Source organism: Sciurus vulgaris (assembly GCF_902686455.1).
Source record: "Sciurus vulgaris genome assembly, chromosome: 11".
Classification (NCBI taxonomy): domain Eukaryota; kingdom Metazoa; phylum Chordata; class Mammalia; order Rodentia; family Sciuridae; genus Sciurus; species Sciurus vulgaris.
In genome coordinates this window covers 104598296-104616844 of record NC_136472.1, presented here as the reverse complement: position 1 = coordinate 104616844, position 18549 = coordinate 104598296, and the positions used below count along the sequence as shown (strand labels likewise).

The window sequence follows — 18549 nt, the reverse complement described above, 5'->3', positions numbered from 1 at the left end:
CTATTCTGATGTTTTAACTAGTTTTCAAAATCAGCAAACTAAAATCCCCTATCATATATATATTAGTTCCAGTTCTAGTACAGAATACAATTCAAACTAATTCAGAAAAAAATTACTGATATATATATATATATATATATATATATATACTGTCATATACATATACATATACATTTGTTACCTGTGTTTTCTATTAGCACTGTACTAACATTTTAACTAGTTTCCAAAAGCTGCAAATTAAAAACCCTATAATGAATATATTAGTCAGGATCCATTCAGTTCCAGGGACAGGATACAACACAAATTAGTTTATGAACCAAAGGCCTGGAAATTTATATATTTAATGCTTACATCTAGAGAGTAATTAAACTAACCTACTTCCCTATTTGTGTTAGGAAAAACAATCTAAAGCTGAAAAGTAAATGCAATAGCAAATCTTCAGTTTATATATCCTTGCAACTTCATCATTTTGAAAATATTCAAGGCCAAGAGAATCTGTATCAGAAATTCTAATTTCCAAATCTTTCCAGATTGCTACACCTGAATTTCTTTCCCATCTACTTACCCTTAGTCATTTCATCTAGTTTTCATGCCCATCACTCTATATCCTTTTATTAGAAGTAATAGAGCAATAGGCTATAAAAGACCTCTAAAAATTATCTTAGGTTATTATTGTCTACTTAGTCACTAGGCCAAATACAGTGTAGGTGCTATATTTGGCTCTGGGGATATACAGGTATATAAAACATAACCCTTTTTTTCTCAAGAAACTTGTCACATAACAGGGGCAATACAAACATCTATAACATCACATGATAAGCACTATAATAAAAGGACCAGCTGGGAGAAACATGCTCAAGATCCACAGGCTATGAAGAAAATTTCCTGAGAAGGGCGAGTTGGCGAATGTGATACCAAGAAGCATGATGACCAGTTAGGATATGCTGCAGTAGTCTGGGTAAGTCCTGATTAGAGTGTGAACCCTGAAGGCAGAAGCTGTGAGGTTAAACAATGGATAGGAAGGTCACTATAGAGGAGGAACCAACAGAAACAGTAAAGCACAGAGTGGAAAAAGAGAGTGGGTGAGGAGTTGCCAAGTTGCTCATTTGGATAGTGGAAGGACAATGGTGGTCCCTCATAAAGATACTAAAAAAAAAAAAGAAGAGAAACTTCAGAGACAAATATAGACTTTGATGTCTGAGACAACCAGGTATAGTGCCATCAATCCCCTTCCTTGGATTCATGATTGAATTTACACCTGTTACTGAAAATTATTTTTGTTTTTGCATGTGTTAGGGAAGTAGGAAGGGGACAGAATTGTGAGGATAACAAATCTGTTAAAAAACAGCTGTTTCATGAAGGCCCAGATTTATTCACCATATTCTTTTCCTTTGAAGAATCTAACAGTTATTTTTAACCAAAAGGAAGTTCTTTCTTATTTTGCTTTCCCCCTCATTATAAAGAGCTGATGATCTGGGGGGTGGAGTGGGGATCTCTGGCATCTACTGAACAGAGTGCCTGCAGAAGCTCTGTGGGCCTCTACTGCTTAGATTCTGGACTTTCACAGATTTTATAAGTGATTGCTAGCAAATCAGCAAGTGTAAGCAAAATGATACTGTCTTTGATCAGGCTAATTCAATATGAACAATACACTATTTCAGCAACTGGCCATGCATTCTATTTTATTTTATTTTTTTACTTTTTGGTACCAGGGGTTGAACTCAGGGGCACTCAAACACTAAGTCACATCCCCAGCCCTATTTTGTATTTTATTTAGAGACAGGATCTCACTGAGTTGCTTAGTTGCTTTTGCTAACACTGGCTTTGAACTCGTGATCCTCCTATCAGCCTCCGGAGTCGCTGACCGGCGCCACCATACCCAGATGACCATGTATTTTAATCTTAGGAACCTTCCCTTCAGAGGGCCTCATATCATTGGACACAATGAAAACATTAATACTTTATTTTATAGGAAATATGTTTATTAATGATCATTTCAATTCAAAAATACTGCTTTTTCAAGGCTGGTCCATCATATGCTGTCTCTTTGGGAAATATGAAATATACCTTAAAATTAAGAGCCATTTTAATAGTAACACTGAAACTTCTGAATAGTGATACAGGAATTTCCAACAATGAAATAAGGCTCCAGAACTTACCAGTAAAACAAAGAAGCATTTCCAGTGAGAAGAAGTAGGAACCTACACAGAAAATCTAACAGAGCACATGTTGCAAAATGAGATCAGGAAACTATATCCCACCCTTATTCTGAATATGTTCTGTGATGGTGCAAAGCATGGATGGCCTGTGAAGGGCTCGGAGATGTAATTGCTTTTGTCTGAATAATGTGTCCTCTGAGAATGGGACACATGGTACCTACAGGCAGGCCCCAAAGTCAACTGTGTTCTAACTTCTTCTCAATGAAATGATGTCCAGAGGTATCAAGAAGCAAACAGGCATGGACGTATTTAGCTTTGACTTTTGAGTAGATGTAACACCAGCTCTTCATCCTCTGCTAAAGACAGACCTGTATCCAAAGGCTGTAAGATTTCCCACTTGGTCTTCTTTCTATGATGACTTGTTGGTCCCACATCTTCCACTTCACTGTTGTTCCTTTTCTTCATTCCCTGCTTCTTCTTGGTATCACTGGTGGGAACAAATTCAATGATTTACTTTATAAGAAAACTCATTACTATAAAATCAAACATCTGAAATAGGACAGAGTTATCAGTGACAGATAGTTGGTAAAGTGATATTATTTGAGAAGGAAAGAAAGCACAAATCAAGACATCTCTATCAAACTTAAGTATCTTCCCATCAGTGGATGGGGAGAGAAAGCTTGTTGTACACCAGGTACATGAAGAGTACTATGTAAACACCATGTCACCCAGTTCTTACAATAATTATAGGAAATTCTAAATATGTTGTCTATAATTTGAAGACAATGAGAGGTCTCTTAGGTACATTTGAATGCAATCTGTGCTTGTTCTCTATATTAAACCACCTCTATTTAAAGTTAGGTAATCCTTTAGTTAGCAATTTGTGGAATAACAGATCAGGATACCAGGGATGATTCTAACATTAATTGCATTAAGTTGTGGTAAGGAGGTCATAACTGACAATGGAGCTTGAGATGCTAAATTGCAAGTTATTTAAGACACCAAATAAAATTTTCCCATTTAAAATGTATATATAATCTTAAGAAAGCAAATATTACTGTAGTACTCTTCATATACCTAAGACATAGACCATAAAAATAAAGGTTATTTCTCAAAGTGGAGCAATTACTTGCTACAATAAAAAAGGAAAAACTACATCCTTAAGGCATTTTGAGATATCATCATGTTCAAGATGACCCAACTGGAAGGGAAAGAGCAAGATAGTAGTCAAGAAAGAACTTCTGAAGTTCACATCCCAAAGACACACCAAGTTGAAGAGCTATTCATGCACCAAACTACCAGTACAAGAGCTAAGGGAATCAGTTTCTATGATTTCAAAATAGCTTGTTAAAATAAAAAGATTTTTTTGTAAGCCTCATGGGAACCACAAAGCAAAAGTCTGTAATGGACAAATCCAAAATATTAATCAAGGAATTAAAACACACTACTAGAGTAATTCACTTAACCACGAAGAAAGACTACAAAACAGAAAGAAAGAACTACAACAAAACTAGGAAACAAATAATGCCTGTAGTAAGAACTTAACTATCAATAATGGCCTTGAATGTAAGCATGAATGTAAAGCTATACTTTTCAATCAAAGATATAGAGTAAATGGATAAAAAAACAAGATCCAACTATATTTTGCTTATAAGAAACTCACCTCAGACTGCAGTGAAAGGATAAAATATTCTATGCAAATAGGAGGCAAAAGAATATAGTAGTAGCCATATTAACATAAAATAAGATGGACTTTAAATCAAAATCGGTAAAAAGAGACAAGGAAGGTCATTATATAATGATAAAAGGATCAACTCAGCAAGAGGCAGTAATAATTATTTATATATGTTATATATATATATATATATGTGCATACAATATTGGAACATCCAAATATATAATGTATTAACAGACCTAAAAAGAGAGTTCATCCAGACAGAAAATCAATATTGGAACCGAGTTAAATTGAACTTGAGGCCAAATGGACCTCATAGTCATCTATAGAACATTCCATCCAATAGCTGGTAAAGAGACATTTTTCTCATCAGCACATGGAACATTCTCTAGGTCAGATCATATGATAAACCACAAGTTCCAACAAATTTTTAAAGATTGAAATATTAAATGTATTTTACTTCTGAACAAATGGATCAAGGAAGAAATCCAGAAGGAAATTTAAAATTTTCTTAAAACAAATGAAAAATGGAAACACAATCTGTCGCAATCTATGGGTTACAGCAAAAACCAGACTAAAAGAGAAGTTTATAACAATCACTATATTTGAAAAACTAGAAAGATCTCAGATAATCTATCACTGAATCTCAAAGAAATAGAAGACCCAAATAATCTAAACCCAAAATTAGTAGAAGGAATGAAAAAAAAAAAAACAATCAAAGCAGAAATAAATGGAGACTAAAACAAAAGACCAATGAAACAGAGCTAATTCTTTGAAAAGATTGAAATAAAGAGAAAAACCCTTGGCTAGACCAAGGAGAAAGAAGACTCAAATCAGAGATAAAAAGGAGAATATTATAACTGACAACACAAATATAAAAGATCATTAGAGATTATTATTCACTATACCAACAAATTTGATAATCCAGAAGAAATGGACATATTCCTAGACATACACAACTTAAGACTACATCACAAAGAAATAGAAAATCTGAATGGACCATTAATGAGTTAATAAGATTAAATCCTTAATAAAAAGCATCCTACACGGGAGGGGGAAGCCCAGCGCTAGATGTTTTCACTGTCAAATTCTACCAACATTTAGAACAAAATTAATACCCATTCTTCTGAAAATACAGAAGAGAAAGGGATTCTTCCAAATACATTCTACAAGGCCAGTACTACTCTGATACCAAAACCAGGTAAGGACACAACACAAAAAGAAAACCACAGGCCAATATCCTCTATGAACACAGATGTAAAAATCCTCCACAAAATACTAGCAAACCAAATCCAAACTGCAAATAAAAAGATTATTCATCATGATTAAGTAGAATTCTTCCCAGGGATACAAGGACAGTCCAATATCTTTATGTATTTATACTGATATATGCTGATTTTTATAAGGATCTAACTGCTTCTTCAAAACACACTACAAAGCTAGAGTAATCAAAACAGCATGGTACTGGCATAAAGGCACAGATCAATGAAACAGAAAAGAGAGGCTAGAAATAAACCCATATATTTACAGACAACTGATTTCAACAGCAGTGCTAAGAGAACACATTGGAGAAAGGATGGTCTTTTCAGTAATGGTGTTGGCAAAATTGGATTTCCTTATACAGAAGAAGCAGTTAGACCCTGGTCTCTCATCAGCTACAAAAAATCAACTCAAAATAGATTAAAAACTTAAATGTAAAACCTGAAATTATGAAAACAGTGCAAGAAAATAGGGGGGAAATGCTTCAGGACATTGGAATGGTAAGAATTCTTTTTTAGACAATACCCCAAAAGCATAGGAAACAAAAGCAAGATAAACAAATGGTATTACTTAAAACTGAAAAGCTTCTGTACAGCAAAGGAAATACTCAACTTAGTGCAGGGACAACTTATAGAATAGGAGAAAATATTTGCAATGCATACATCCGACAAAGGGTCGATGTCCAGAACATATGGAACTGCAAAACCAAACCAAAACAGACCAAACAACCTCATTAAAAAATGGGCAAGAACCTAAACAGACATTTCTCATAAGAAGATATAAAAGGGACCAATGAATCTATGAAAAAAATGCTCAATATCACTAATCATCAGGACAATGAAAATCAAAACCACAATGAGCCATGACCTCATATCCAAAAAATTAAGGATAACAAGTGATGGAAAGAATGTGGAAAGAAAGGGAACCTTTGGACCCTGCTTGTGGGACTATAATTAGTACAGTCGTTAGGGAAAACAGTATGGAGGTTTCTCAAAAAATTAAAAATAGAACCATCATTTGAGTCAGCAGTTCCACTCCTGGGCATATATCTAAAAGAAATAAATCAGCACATCAATTAGACTTTTGTACTCCCATGTTCAGTGTAGCACCATTCACAAAAATCAAGAAATGGAAACTTGATAGATGCGTAAAGAAAATGTAGTACACATATACAATAGAATGCTCGTCGTCATAAAAAGAAAAAGAACAAAATATTATCATATGTAACAATGTGGATAAAATGGACATTATGTTAAATGAAATTAGCCAGGCACAGACTGACAAGTACTTCATCATCTCACTCCTGTGAAATCTAAAAAAGGTGATGTGGCTCAATGGTCAAATGCCTCTGAGTTCAATCCCTGGTGCCAAAAAAACCCCCAAAATGAAAAGTTGAGTAGAATGGTTACCAGAGATCAGGAATAGTGAGGAGGGGAGGAACTAGGAAAGACTGATCTGTGGCAACTAAGTCAGTTAGATAAGAGCAAAAACTCTGGGGAACTATCGTCATACTGCACAATAGGTAACAGTTATGTCTAATACATGTCAAAAAGCTAAAAGAAAGGATTTTGACAGTTCACCCCAAACCAACAGCGTTTGAGGAAGTAAATACTTAATCTGATTAAAACATTTTGTAAAATATACATGTACTGAATATTACACAGTATCCCATTAATATTCCAACTTTTATGTTTCTGTGTAGCAGTTAAAAAGGAAAAAAAAAAAATGACCCGATTATTAGATACAATATTAAAACAAAATAACCTACCCCATAGCATCAGTAGTATCATAAAGGGCAGAAAGTGAAAATTTTGTTTACAGGCAGAAAGTCTGTATTAAGGGCTTTCTAATGGTCTGGCGTGGTGCTATGTGCTTTACATAGATGATGACATTATTTATCTTCATGAAAACCCTGGGTGTAGGGAGCATGAGCTTCATTCTACAATGAAGGTAACAGAAGTTAATGACAGGACCCAGATTATACTCATGGGACTCAACCCCAGCTCTGAAGGACTGAATCCAGACCCAACAGCAGCAGTTTTTTGAAAATAATTACAGTTGACTCACTTCAGTCAACACTTGTACGATAGTAACTGAAAGAATTAGCTATGGAAACGGCATTGGTTTGGCATCAACACAGTCGTATCTCAGACAATCAACTAACATTTCTGAGCCCCAGTTTTCTTTCTAAACATGCAGATTATAAAATTTACTTAGAATTATTGTAAAAAGTAAATGAAAACATGTAAATGAGAGCATGCAGTAGTGCTTAATATATGTTAGTTTACGTTCTACCTATAAACTACTTTCAAATTCTAACATTTACATAATAATCAGCAAAAAAGAAATATTATATTCCAAGCAGATGTATTAAAAAGAGAACAAAGTACTAAAATTCTGATGAACCCTATTACTTTTTAAGAAGCTTCGATATCAAAGTGAATATGCCTAATCAGCATATTGATTTATGACTAGCTTAATAGTAAAACTAGATAACTCCTCCATTTACCTCCCAGAAGTGCCCAATGGTCTGACTCAGCCATTCTCTCTCACCATTGGAGGAAAGACAAACTAGACCACACCATGAGGTTATTTAAGCCACAAATAACTACATTTTAAAAGGGGGCCTGAAGAGATGAATATGAAGAGTTCTCTGTGATGACAATTCAGACAGCAAAGAATTAAAATAATTCTTGGTAAAAAGAAGTCTTAAAAAAATGCACTGAGTCATAATCTGCTCGTGAATACGGCAAGTTCTGTGTCAATGCCCCCAGGGCTATAGTGCCATAATTTGGCACAAGGTAACACTGATTTTTGCCCTGTAAGTAAAGTGCATTTGAGAGTAGGTCATCAGAAAGAGACTAATCAGTGGGCTCTACTAATGCATCTTTTGTTAATGTGCTCATACACATTATATTCCCTGCAGGAAATAGGTGGTTTAGATAATAAAAAGAAGATGGGAAATTAATGTAGCCCCAATTTTTTCATAATTAGCAGCTCTGATACTTTGTGGATCAGTTCAAATTCTAGAAAAGCATTTTATACTACTTCCTATACAGCAAATAAGTGGTCATCTGCATAACAAATTAATTATCTGACAATAGTAGAGGAATTTTATAGGTAATTTACCAAAAAGGGATCATGTAGTAAACCTAGAAAATAGCAAGCAGACCTCTTCAAAAAGGCCTCTTTAAAAAAGGTGTGGCACTAGAGTCCTCCATTTTATTCACATCTTGCTGAATTAGGCAGAGGAAGCACTAAAGTGAAAGAATTCAGAGCTACTCATCTTTCAATAATCCAAATAATAAAGATATTTCATTACTAATCATTCAACAAAGTACAAAGAAAAATATCATGTAATACATAATCTGAATCGGTGACAGGAAAATTCAATGATTTTCAAATTTTAGTGAAAACAGGTATATAAAAGTTTGTCAGGGTACTCAAAGCAAACATCTGAGCAATTATTCTTTGCTAATAATGAAAGAAAAAAGATAGCATTGTGATGTGAATTCAATTTTAAAATCTTAATAAATTAAGAACTGATTTTTAATGGAATATAACTTTCTTATTTTCTAAATTCTCTGAACCCCCAAACCAATAAACTAAATGACTTTTTCAATAGTTTTGATTTCCTGGGTTCAACATTTAAATTTTTCAGACACTTGTAGTTACCTAGTTTCCCCCAATAAGAATGTTGTCTGGAAGATGGTGGAATAAAGAAGGCTGTGTTCCTGGTTGCTCCATGGCGTGAAACCAAGAAAACAGGCAGCCTCTCCAAAAGGTGGGTGAACAAAAGGGTGGGGGAGAGACTTTACTGGAACCTAAAACTAGATATTCAAAGCAGACCAGGTATACAGGAGGGTGGATATTTCCAGTGGCACAGTCAGGCTGGAAGCTCCAGCCAGAGAGTTTCCTCCAGGAGCATAGTAGAGGGGTAAGAGAATTAAAGGGACACACATTTTCAGGAGGCCTGCAGTGTGTCTGGGTACAGAGCATTTACAGACCAAGGATGTTACTCAACAAACCTGAAGGATGCACTGCACAATACCTGAGTGTGGGGAAGGAAGGTACCATCTCTCCAGGAGGAGTGCAGAGGACAAAGGACAGAACCATTTTGCAGCTACAGCCCATGCTGGCAACTGAGCAAGCTGATTCCTGGCAAATGTGAGTTTGGTCCAAAACACAGGCCTACAACTGGTCACTGAAACCCATCCAGCTCTACCTCTCCCACTCCAATCCAACTGCTTATAGGACCAGCTGGGAGAGATACATCTGGCCAGGAACTTGGAAAGATGGGGGCAGTGGAAACTGTTTGGAGACTGAACCAGAGACCAGGAAACAAGGGGTTTGTGGGTGACGTAGGGGACTAAGAATTGGCTCCTCCACCATAGGAGTGGAACCCAGAAAAGCCCTGGGGTAAAGTCCTCCAGCATGCACCAGCAAGTACTAGAAGCGGGAGGTATGTTAATTTAAAATCTCCAGACCAACTGCCATTCAGTGAAGAGCCTGGAGCCCACCTAAGCCTAAACTGTGCCTCCAGGAATTCTACCTCCAGGAATTCTGCCTATGGAATTACACCTCTCACTCCAGCAATCCAGACGGCAGAGCATCCCACTCCAGAAGACCCAACCTAAAACTGCTGAGAAGAGAAGCTGAGAATATTTTGAACTCCAACAGAAAGAATTAACTTTTTATCAAAATATTTTTCTTTTCTTTTTTTTTAAAATTCTTTTTCACTGTTTAATTGTGACCTCAATGGTACATGGACATTTACACAGTTTCCTCTTCTTTTTTCTCATCTCTAGCATTTTTGAAGCCAGTTATTTTACATGGATTAGTTTTTTGTGAACTAGGATGTTTGATTAGTATATTATACTTTTGTATTCTTTTATTTTTATGTTTTTATTTAAATATTTGCTTTATATATTTTTCTCCTGTTTCCCTTGAATCTCTCTCCTCTTCTGACAATCTCTATTGTTCTCTTTCACTCTTCCTTTAATCTTTTACCTTCTATCTTCTCTCCTCCCTCATAATCATCATATCCTATATCACTTCTGTACTGTCCAACATTTGAAAATATAAACCCTTTTTTAAACTTAACATTTATTATAGGCAATAATTAATCATATCATTTTTGTTTATTGTGATAATTAACATCATAGACATAATAGTATGAACTATTTGGCTTAATGCTGTAAACTGTTTGCATTGCTTGTTGTTTTTATTTGTCTCCCCCTAAACAGTGAGGTACTAGAAATCTTCAGGGACATTACAAGGCCACAGGATAGAAACTCTACTGTCTGAGATTCATACTGTTAGATGTGTAAACACACAAACAACAAGAAAAAGCAAGGGAACACATCACCCCAAGCTAACCAAGATACTTCAATAACAAAATCCACTGACACCACAGTGGAAGAAAAGTCAGAGGAGTTTAGAATGTACATGGTTAAACTGATCTGTGAAGCAAAGAATGATTAAGAGAGCAAATATAAGTATCTAAAGATCACTTCAATAAGAGATAGAGATTCTGAAAAAAAAAAAAAAACAGAAATCCTTGAAATGAAGGAAACAATAAACTAAATTAAAAATGCAATAGAAAGCATCACCAACAGACTAGACCACTTAGAAGACAAAACCTCAGGCAATTAAGACAAAATATATACACTATTGAAAATAAAGTTGGCCACACAGAGAAGATGGTAAGAAACCATGAACAGAACTTCTAAGAAATATGGGATAACATGAAAAGGTCAAATTTGAAATTTATTGGAATAGATGAAGGTGTGGAGATATAAATCGAAGGAATACATAATCTTTTCAATGAAATCAGTATCAGAAAAGTTACCAAATCTAAAGAATGATATGGAAATTCAACTACAGGAGGCTTACAGGACCCCAAATATACAAAATTACAGCAGACCCACACCAAGGCACATCATAATGAGAATGACTAACATACAGAATAAGGATAGGATTTTAAAGGCTGTGAGAGAAAAAAAAAAAAAAATCAAATTATATTTAGGGAGAAACCAATTTGGATTTCAGCTGATTTCTCAATCCAGATCCTCAAAACCAGGAGGTCCTGGAATAATATATATCAATCTCTGAAAGAAAAGGGATACCAATCAAGAATCCTATATCCAGCAAAATTAAGCTTCAGATTTGAAGGTGAAATAAAAACCTTCCATGATGAACAAATATTAAAAAGAATTCACAACCAGAAAGCTTGCACTTCAGAATATTCTCAACAAAATATTCCATGAAGATGAAATGAAAAATAAAACTGAAAACCAGCAAAGGGAGGAACTACACTAAAAGAACAGTCAATCAAAGGAGAAACTAACTCAAATTAAAAACTAGAAATAAACCAAAATGACTGGGAACACAAATCAATGATAACCTTGAATATTAATGGCCCAAACTCATCAATCAAAAGACAAAGACTAGCAGATTGGATTAAAAAACAAGACCCAACAATATGCTGTCTCCAAGAGAATCATACCATAGGCAAAGATAACCAAAGACTGAAGGTGAAAGGGTGGGGAAAAAAAGTATCATTCACATGGATCACATAAATAAGCAGGGGTTTCCATCCTTATATCAGATAAAGTAGACTTCAAGCCAAAGTTAATTAGAAGGGACAAAGAAGGACATTTCATACTGCTTAAGGGAATTATACATCAACAAGACATAACAACAATCATAACTATTTATGTCCCAAACAATGGCACATCTACATATATCAAAAAACCTTCTCAACTTCAAGAATCAAATAGACCACAATACATTAATACTGGGTTTGAATATTTTTGTCCATATATAGGAATACAAATAGAAACATATGTATATAAAAATATACATGAAAATATTTAAATGGATATGAATTTAGTTATTTTTATTTTGAGATGGATGTTTACAATTTTAGTAAGATATAGGATGTGATTATGTAACTGAATACATATGAAAATTTATGGGTAGAATTTTGGTTGCCATTAGGGTACACACACACACACACACACACACACATATGAAGTATACAAACATATATGGACTATATATGTGAAAATCTATGGATAGTCAAAGTAATATTTATAATTTTTGTTTAAAAGGCTCATGATTATGAGTAGGGTTAGGTTTAGTTCTGAGTTACAGCTTCAGTTTAGGGGAAGGGTTCCTTTGGAACATATATATCAATATATGAATATAGAGGTAATACATATCAAAATTTATATATATTACTTTTATCTATGGATATTTTTAAGGTAAACAATATTGTTACAAGTGAAATCTGGGTTATGCCTATGGAAATGAGTATATTTATAAAATATCCATGGGTTTTTATGTGAATTTATGAATTTTCATCCCCAAATACATAGGTACATTCATATAAAATGTTATGGTTTATATGTATAGAGGTTTCTCTGAGGTGTCTGGTAGGTATAGGATTAATGTAGAAAAATAGGGTTAGTTTAGGGCTTAAACATTTTTATCCATATATAGGAATACAAATATGAATATATATGTAAAAATATACATGAAAATATTTAAATGGATATAAATTTGTATAGTTATTTTTCTTTTAAGATGGATGTTTACAATTTGTTTTAGTTATGGTTTATGATTATGTAAGTAAATATATATGAAAATGTACGAGCAGGAATTTGGTTGCCATTAGGGTATATTCATATAGATATATATGTACATATATATGTGAATGTATACAAACTTATATAGGAATATATATGTGAAAAAAAAAATGTTGTCTGTGTTAAGTTCATGAGCAAGGAAAGCCTGGAGTCAGCGCTCTTGTTTCAGCACTCCGAGTACACAGCTGTGATTATGGAAACTCTTTCCACTAGGGTCTTCCTTTGCCCTTCAAGATTCATCTCCAATTCCATATCTTCCATGAAAAGAACGCAATCTACCTTATTAAAAGGGATCTCTTAAAAAAAAAAAAAAGGATCTCTTTCCTCTGAATTCATGTGGCTTGAACTGTTCAGTAGTTGTTATGCACCAAACATTCTAATTTCTGATACTAATGTGATTTTTTTTCTAACCTATATGAAAGCTTGCAGCACCTTTTGAAAATTTTCAAATCAGCATGCCTAGCAATTTTTCTTCTGGGAATTTTTCCCAAGGAAATAATAACTAGGGATATGTTTAAAGATTTAGTGACAAGGAGATTTAAAAGAAAGCCATTTTTAATTTCAGAAAGTTAGAAACCCCCAAGTACAAACATAAATGATTGATTGTATAAGTAATAAAATTAGAAATAAGGATACCATGCGGCTAATTTTTTTTTTTCCTGGACCCTGAAAAGAGTTCTAAAACCAATACAGAATAGGAATCCACCTATATATATTTTTTAAAGTTTCTTTCTATATATACATATATATTTGTAGAGAAAAGGACTTGTACTTTTTGCTAATACATTTTCATTTTTTCCCTGTAATCATCCTTCATTACTCTCTGCAATAAAAAAGAAAAAATTTAATTTGAAGTTCCAGGTAGGTAGATAAATGTTAATTATTCTTTCTAATTCCACAAAAGCTCAAAGGGATACAGAAAAGGTGTGCTACATAGTCCTTTTCCTATTGAGGATCCAATTGTTTAACTTAAACAATCTTGAAATTAATAGAACTATGAGACTTGTGAGGTAAGAATATATGGGTCATGGGTTATTTTCAGTATTTTAAACAAATCAACACTGCAATTGTGTGCCACAGACCAACTTGTGGTATTTCTTTGCTTTTTGATAAAATCATTCCAACTGAACTTTATACATGTTTGACATGGATGATATTGGGACTGGAAATTATGTCTTTGTTAAAACAAACATAAAACATTAAGTATTAATTTTCTTAAAAGCCCAAAATCTTTCAAAACATGGGACTACCCACACAGAAAACAAAGTTCTCTGTGATGATGAAAAGATTGGAAGTCCCTGTTCTAGACTTGAGAACTCTGTTCCATGGTCATATGCAGAAACTTGGGGGAGTTGCTGACGATTTTCGGCTTCACATAATGGGCTTCTTAGGAGGCCATTCAATAATAGAGACTATGCACACTTGATCAAGGAAAAAAATTAAGAACCGGTTTTCCTAAATAAATGTTGTTGAAATACCATTTATTATTAAACCTTTGTGTCTCCTATGTAAATTTTCTCACTTTCCAGTCAATTTTATGTGCACTTACAGAAGTAGTTCTTGTAAAGTACAGCTTGGTTTTTATAATTTCTTCATTAAAATTTCAGTGACTGCCTAGGAAATTTATTTACAATAATGCTAAGGAGTTTTATGATGTAGTATATGCCTGTCCCTGTAACCTACCCTGTATTATGCCCCCACTTAATACTCCCTCTATTTCAGAGGGTTACTTTTTATCCTCAGAAAATGTTCTAGGTTCTCAGTTTCTTTTGTTTCCAGTTGAAATTTTCTGTTTTCAACTATTTAAATCTTCCCCATCCTTCAAAACCCACTCAAACATCACCTTCTCAAAGATTCTACTTTATCCATAGTCTATTCCTCTTCCCTCATTCTGAATGACATCACAGTAATTCTAAGCAGATCTCTTCCTTACACTTACTGCATTATTTAGTTTTCTCGGTTTTGGGATTGCCTGTCCTATTCATCTCCGAAGACCTGAATAAAGAAGTCTTTCAAAAAAGGTATTTTTATATGAAGTGGCAGAAAGCATGATGGTTGGGGTTGATCCAAGTCCCAAGCATTACCACCACTACAATGAAAAAGTCAACTTTTCAATGGATTTTGCTTCTACTTTGATTCCTACACAGAGCTACAGAGGAGAACTCAGTCCAGTCTGTGAGTGCACAGGTTCCTGCCTGCTGATGTTGAATAATCCTGGTTTTCAATTTTTTCCCCTCAGTTCTGGAGAGTGAACTTAGGGATGCTCTACCACTGAGTTACATCCCTAACCCTTTTTTATTGTGAGACTGGGTCTCACTGTATTGCCCAGGTTGGCCTCGAACTTGGCAAACCTTCTGCCCCAACCTTCCAAGTAGCTGAAATTTTGGTGTATACCACCCCGCCTGACTTAATCTTATTTTTAATATCACACATTACCAATGCCTTGAATTTTGGTTCTGTAATGTTTTTGAAAATTATAAAAATGGTTAAATTATACTTATCCTAATAAGTTATTTTTTCTCCAAATACATGAACTAGACTGAATTAATGCCCAGTAAATGGGCAAATTTTTAACAGTTCTGCAACTTCCACATGGAATGGAATCAGCAAATATCTAAATTTTATATACTTAAAGTTTGACTACTGCCTCCCAATTTTACTTTTCCAATTTCCTTTTCCTCTGTCTAGTATTTAAGTATTGCTTTTCCAGGTCCCATCCTTTGCCCTGTACTATATTTCATCTGAATACTCTTATGCAATTAAATATTTCAAGAGTTCTATGCTGACAACCAGAAAGTGATCAAGATGGTGATCACTCACCTGCACCTCAAATTAAACATGCTCCCAACTGTTCCATATTTCTTCCAAATCTGTTCTTCCTTCTGCATTTTTCTCTTCTTGGTGAACAAACTGAAAACCTAGCATTCATCCTTGAACCACATCATTTATCATTTCTTCACTCATCTCTCTCAAATTCATCTAAGTTCCCATGGGGGTTCCACATCAACCTTACTTTAGGCTTCTTATTTCATTCCCTTCCTTCACTTGACTTCCCCAACCATTCAGCCTGGCTTGAATATCCTCACAGATGTTTCCCTAGCTCTGTACTTACCTGCACTACTCCAGTTGAAATGCTATCCTGAACATTATCTACTTGCTTATCTCTACCTTCTATGAGATTTAAGTTCCCTAAAGACAAATACTTTGTTTTATTTCTCTTTATAGATGCATTGTCCAGGGATCCAAGGGCTCCATAAATGTTTCTTGAATCCATGAATAAACCCACTGGGCTTGTTAACCACTAGGCAGATACTTTCAAGGGAAATCACTTAAGCCTCTGTGTATGTGGAATCCTGCTGCTCTTTTAAATGATATTTTATTTTTTATTTTTTGTATGTATTACTGGTGATTGAATCCAGGTCTATACATTTCAGGCAAGTATTCTATCACTTAGTGAAATCCAAGATCTTTTAAAAATTTTAGTTTGGGACAGGGTCTTGCTAAGTTGCTAAGTTTGGCCTCAAACTTCTGATCCTTATGCATGGCACTACTATGAGAATTATTCTGGTGTGTTCCTTACTTGCTGCAAATAACAAACCTTTCTTCAATCTTATTTCCTGGTTGTGCTTACTGTCTTTGCGCTGGCCAGAGGCAAATCCACTGCATTCAGTTACAGGCTGAACATCTACACTGTTAAGTATTACATTGTTCCACTCTGTCATATAGGGTAAGACAGAATGATCCTTAATTAAAGCCACATTCTTCTCTTCTATGCATCACCAATGATTCATTTTAAGTCAGATTTCTAAGTGGGCTTATAAAATCAAAGTTACATTTTTTGGTAAAATTATTTAATTAATTTCAAGAAATCCAAGTCATAATGAAAAATAATACATTAATGGCAGAAGGGAAATGATACTGTAAAAAAGTAGTATACAATAACCTCATACTTAGAATAAGAATGAAGCATTACTTTCAACACTGTCAAAAGAACTTGGCATTTCCTTTTTGGATTTTTGTTGCTTTTCATTTTCTTCTTTTTTTTTTTAACTTGGCATTTCAATTCAACAAAAATGAGTAATTTTGATCTTTGCAACAATATAAACTCCTCAGTGAATTATCAATAGAATGTCTTTAGATCAAACTTCAGTCAGGCTCTTTTGAACTCTCTTTCTGACTGGGCTCTGTCACTTAATCTAGTTTTAGCAAGAATTTACTAAAGACAGTTTATGAGAAATCTTCAATTGTTGGGTAGGAGTTCAAGACACCAAGATGGTGGAGGCAGGGTGCAAAAAGGAAGCTGCTAAAGGGCAAGACAGGGAGACAAGTCATGTCCCTGTTTAAGTTAAGTCCCATTACCATGATAATTCCCACTACAGGTTTGGCATTTTAAAATGACCAAATGGGCAGTATTTATTAGGTTTTCTAATATAATCAATGGGGGGAAATTGGACAATATTTTCATCAAATATCATAAGGTTACCAATGGGGACAAATGGAGTAAGGTCTTCAATCAGGTCCCAATAGAGAAAAGAATGCCTCACAGCTCAGCCTATAAAACACTAATTTCCAAATATGGGGCCTTGATCCTCTCTCTCTTGCTTGGCTCACTCTACTTTATGGAGTCCCACTTCCACTTTGACCTTCAATAAGTCTGTACTTTGTTACTTGTGTGTATCTTGCTCAATTCTTTGTTCAGGACACCAAGGACCTGTACCCCAACTGAACAGCCTGATGACAACCCTATCACTGATACCTGCTCTAATCCCTATCCTGTACACTTTTTCTACTCTGGCCTACCTTCAGCAGTAATTCTATTAGATCCAGTTAGTCAAGATTTCCCACATGCCTGATGTTTCCTTTTAGTAATTTTCCACAAAGACCCTCACCCTGATCCCTGGCTATAAATCTCCACTTGCCTTTACTATATTAGGGGTTGAATCCCACTTCCTTCCCTATGACAAAACCTATGTAAATTCTCCAACAAGTGCTATAAATAAATTTTTCTTTAATAGCATTCAGATCAGTCAACAAATTACTGACTCTAAGACAAAAACACCAGGTTTTTTCTGATTCAGTAAAGTAGAAATGTTGGTCTCTCCACATTACAATGGATATTAGAATCAGCCTACTTTGCTGTCAGCAAGTACAATATACAAACAAAGAGTAAAATATGTAACTACTAAAATACTAAAGAATACTGAAATAGTTTTCATGTTTGCCAAAAGAGGAAGCACAACCTAACACTAAGCCTCGTGGAAGGGCGAAAAGCAAATCCTCAATTTTTAACTCATCTTCTTTTCAAGAGAAAGATTTTTGAAAGAAAAAAAAAAAACAAGCCAATCCCAAAAAACCAAAGGCTGAATGTTTTCTCTGATAAGTGGATGACAATACATAAAGAGGTGGAGTGGCGGGGGGCAAGAGAAGAATGAAGGAACTTTGGTGTAGAGGAAAACGGGGTGGGAGGGGGTGCGTGACGGAAAGATAGTAGAATGAAACAGACAGTATTACCCTATATATATATATATATATATATATGTATGATTACATGAATGGTGTGAATGTACATTTTGTACAACCATAGAAATGAAAAGCTGTACCCCATTTGTGTACAATGAATCAAAATGCAGTCTGTAAAAATATAAAAAGTATTTAATAAACACTGCATCCAATAAAAGACATATCAAATGGGTAGAGATTATAAGAAGCCCCTAACTGCTCTAAATGAGCCAAAGCCCTGACTCTTGAGAATGACAGGTTGTGTACTCAGAGAAGGTGGAAACTGTTGTATTCATTTGGTGAC

At 34.6% G+C, this 18549-nt stretch overlaps 1 protein-coding gene across 1 annotated transcript in view; it reads right to left on the bottom strand.

The window, feature by feature from the left end:
* Nucleotides 1-1988: 1988 nt before the first annotated feature.
* The window catches only part of DDX10 (DEAD-box helicase 10), a 394465-nt gene continuing 377904 nt past the window's right edge, over nt 1989-18549 (bottom strand). The window contains 1 exon segment of the mRNA XM_079101583.1: nt 1989-2646. Within this exon segment, the coding sequence (XP_078957709.1) occupies nt 2469-2646 (178 nt within the window). The 3' untranslated portion in view covers nt 1989-2468.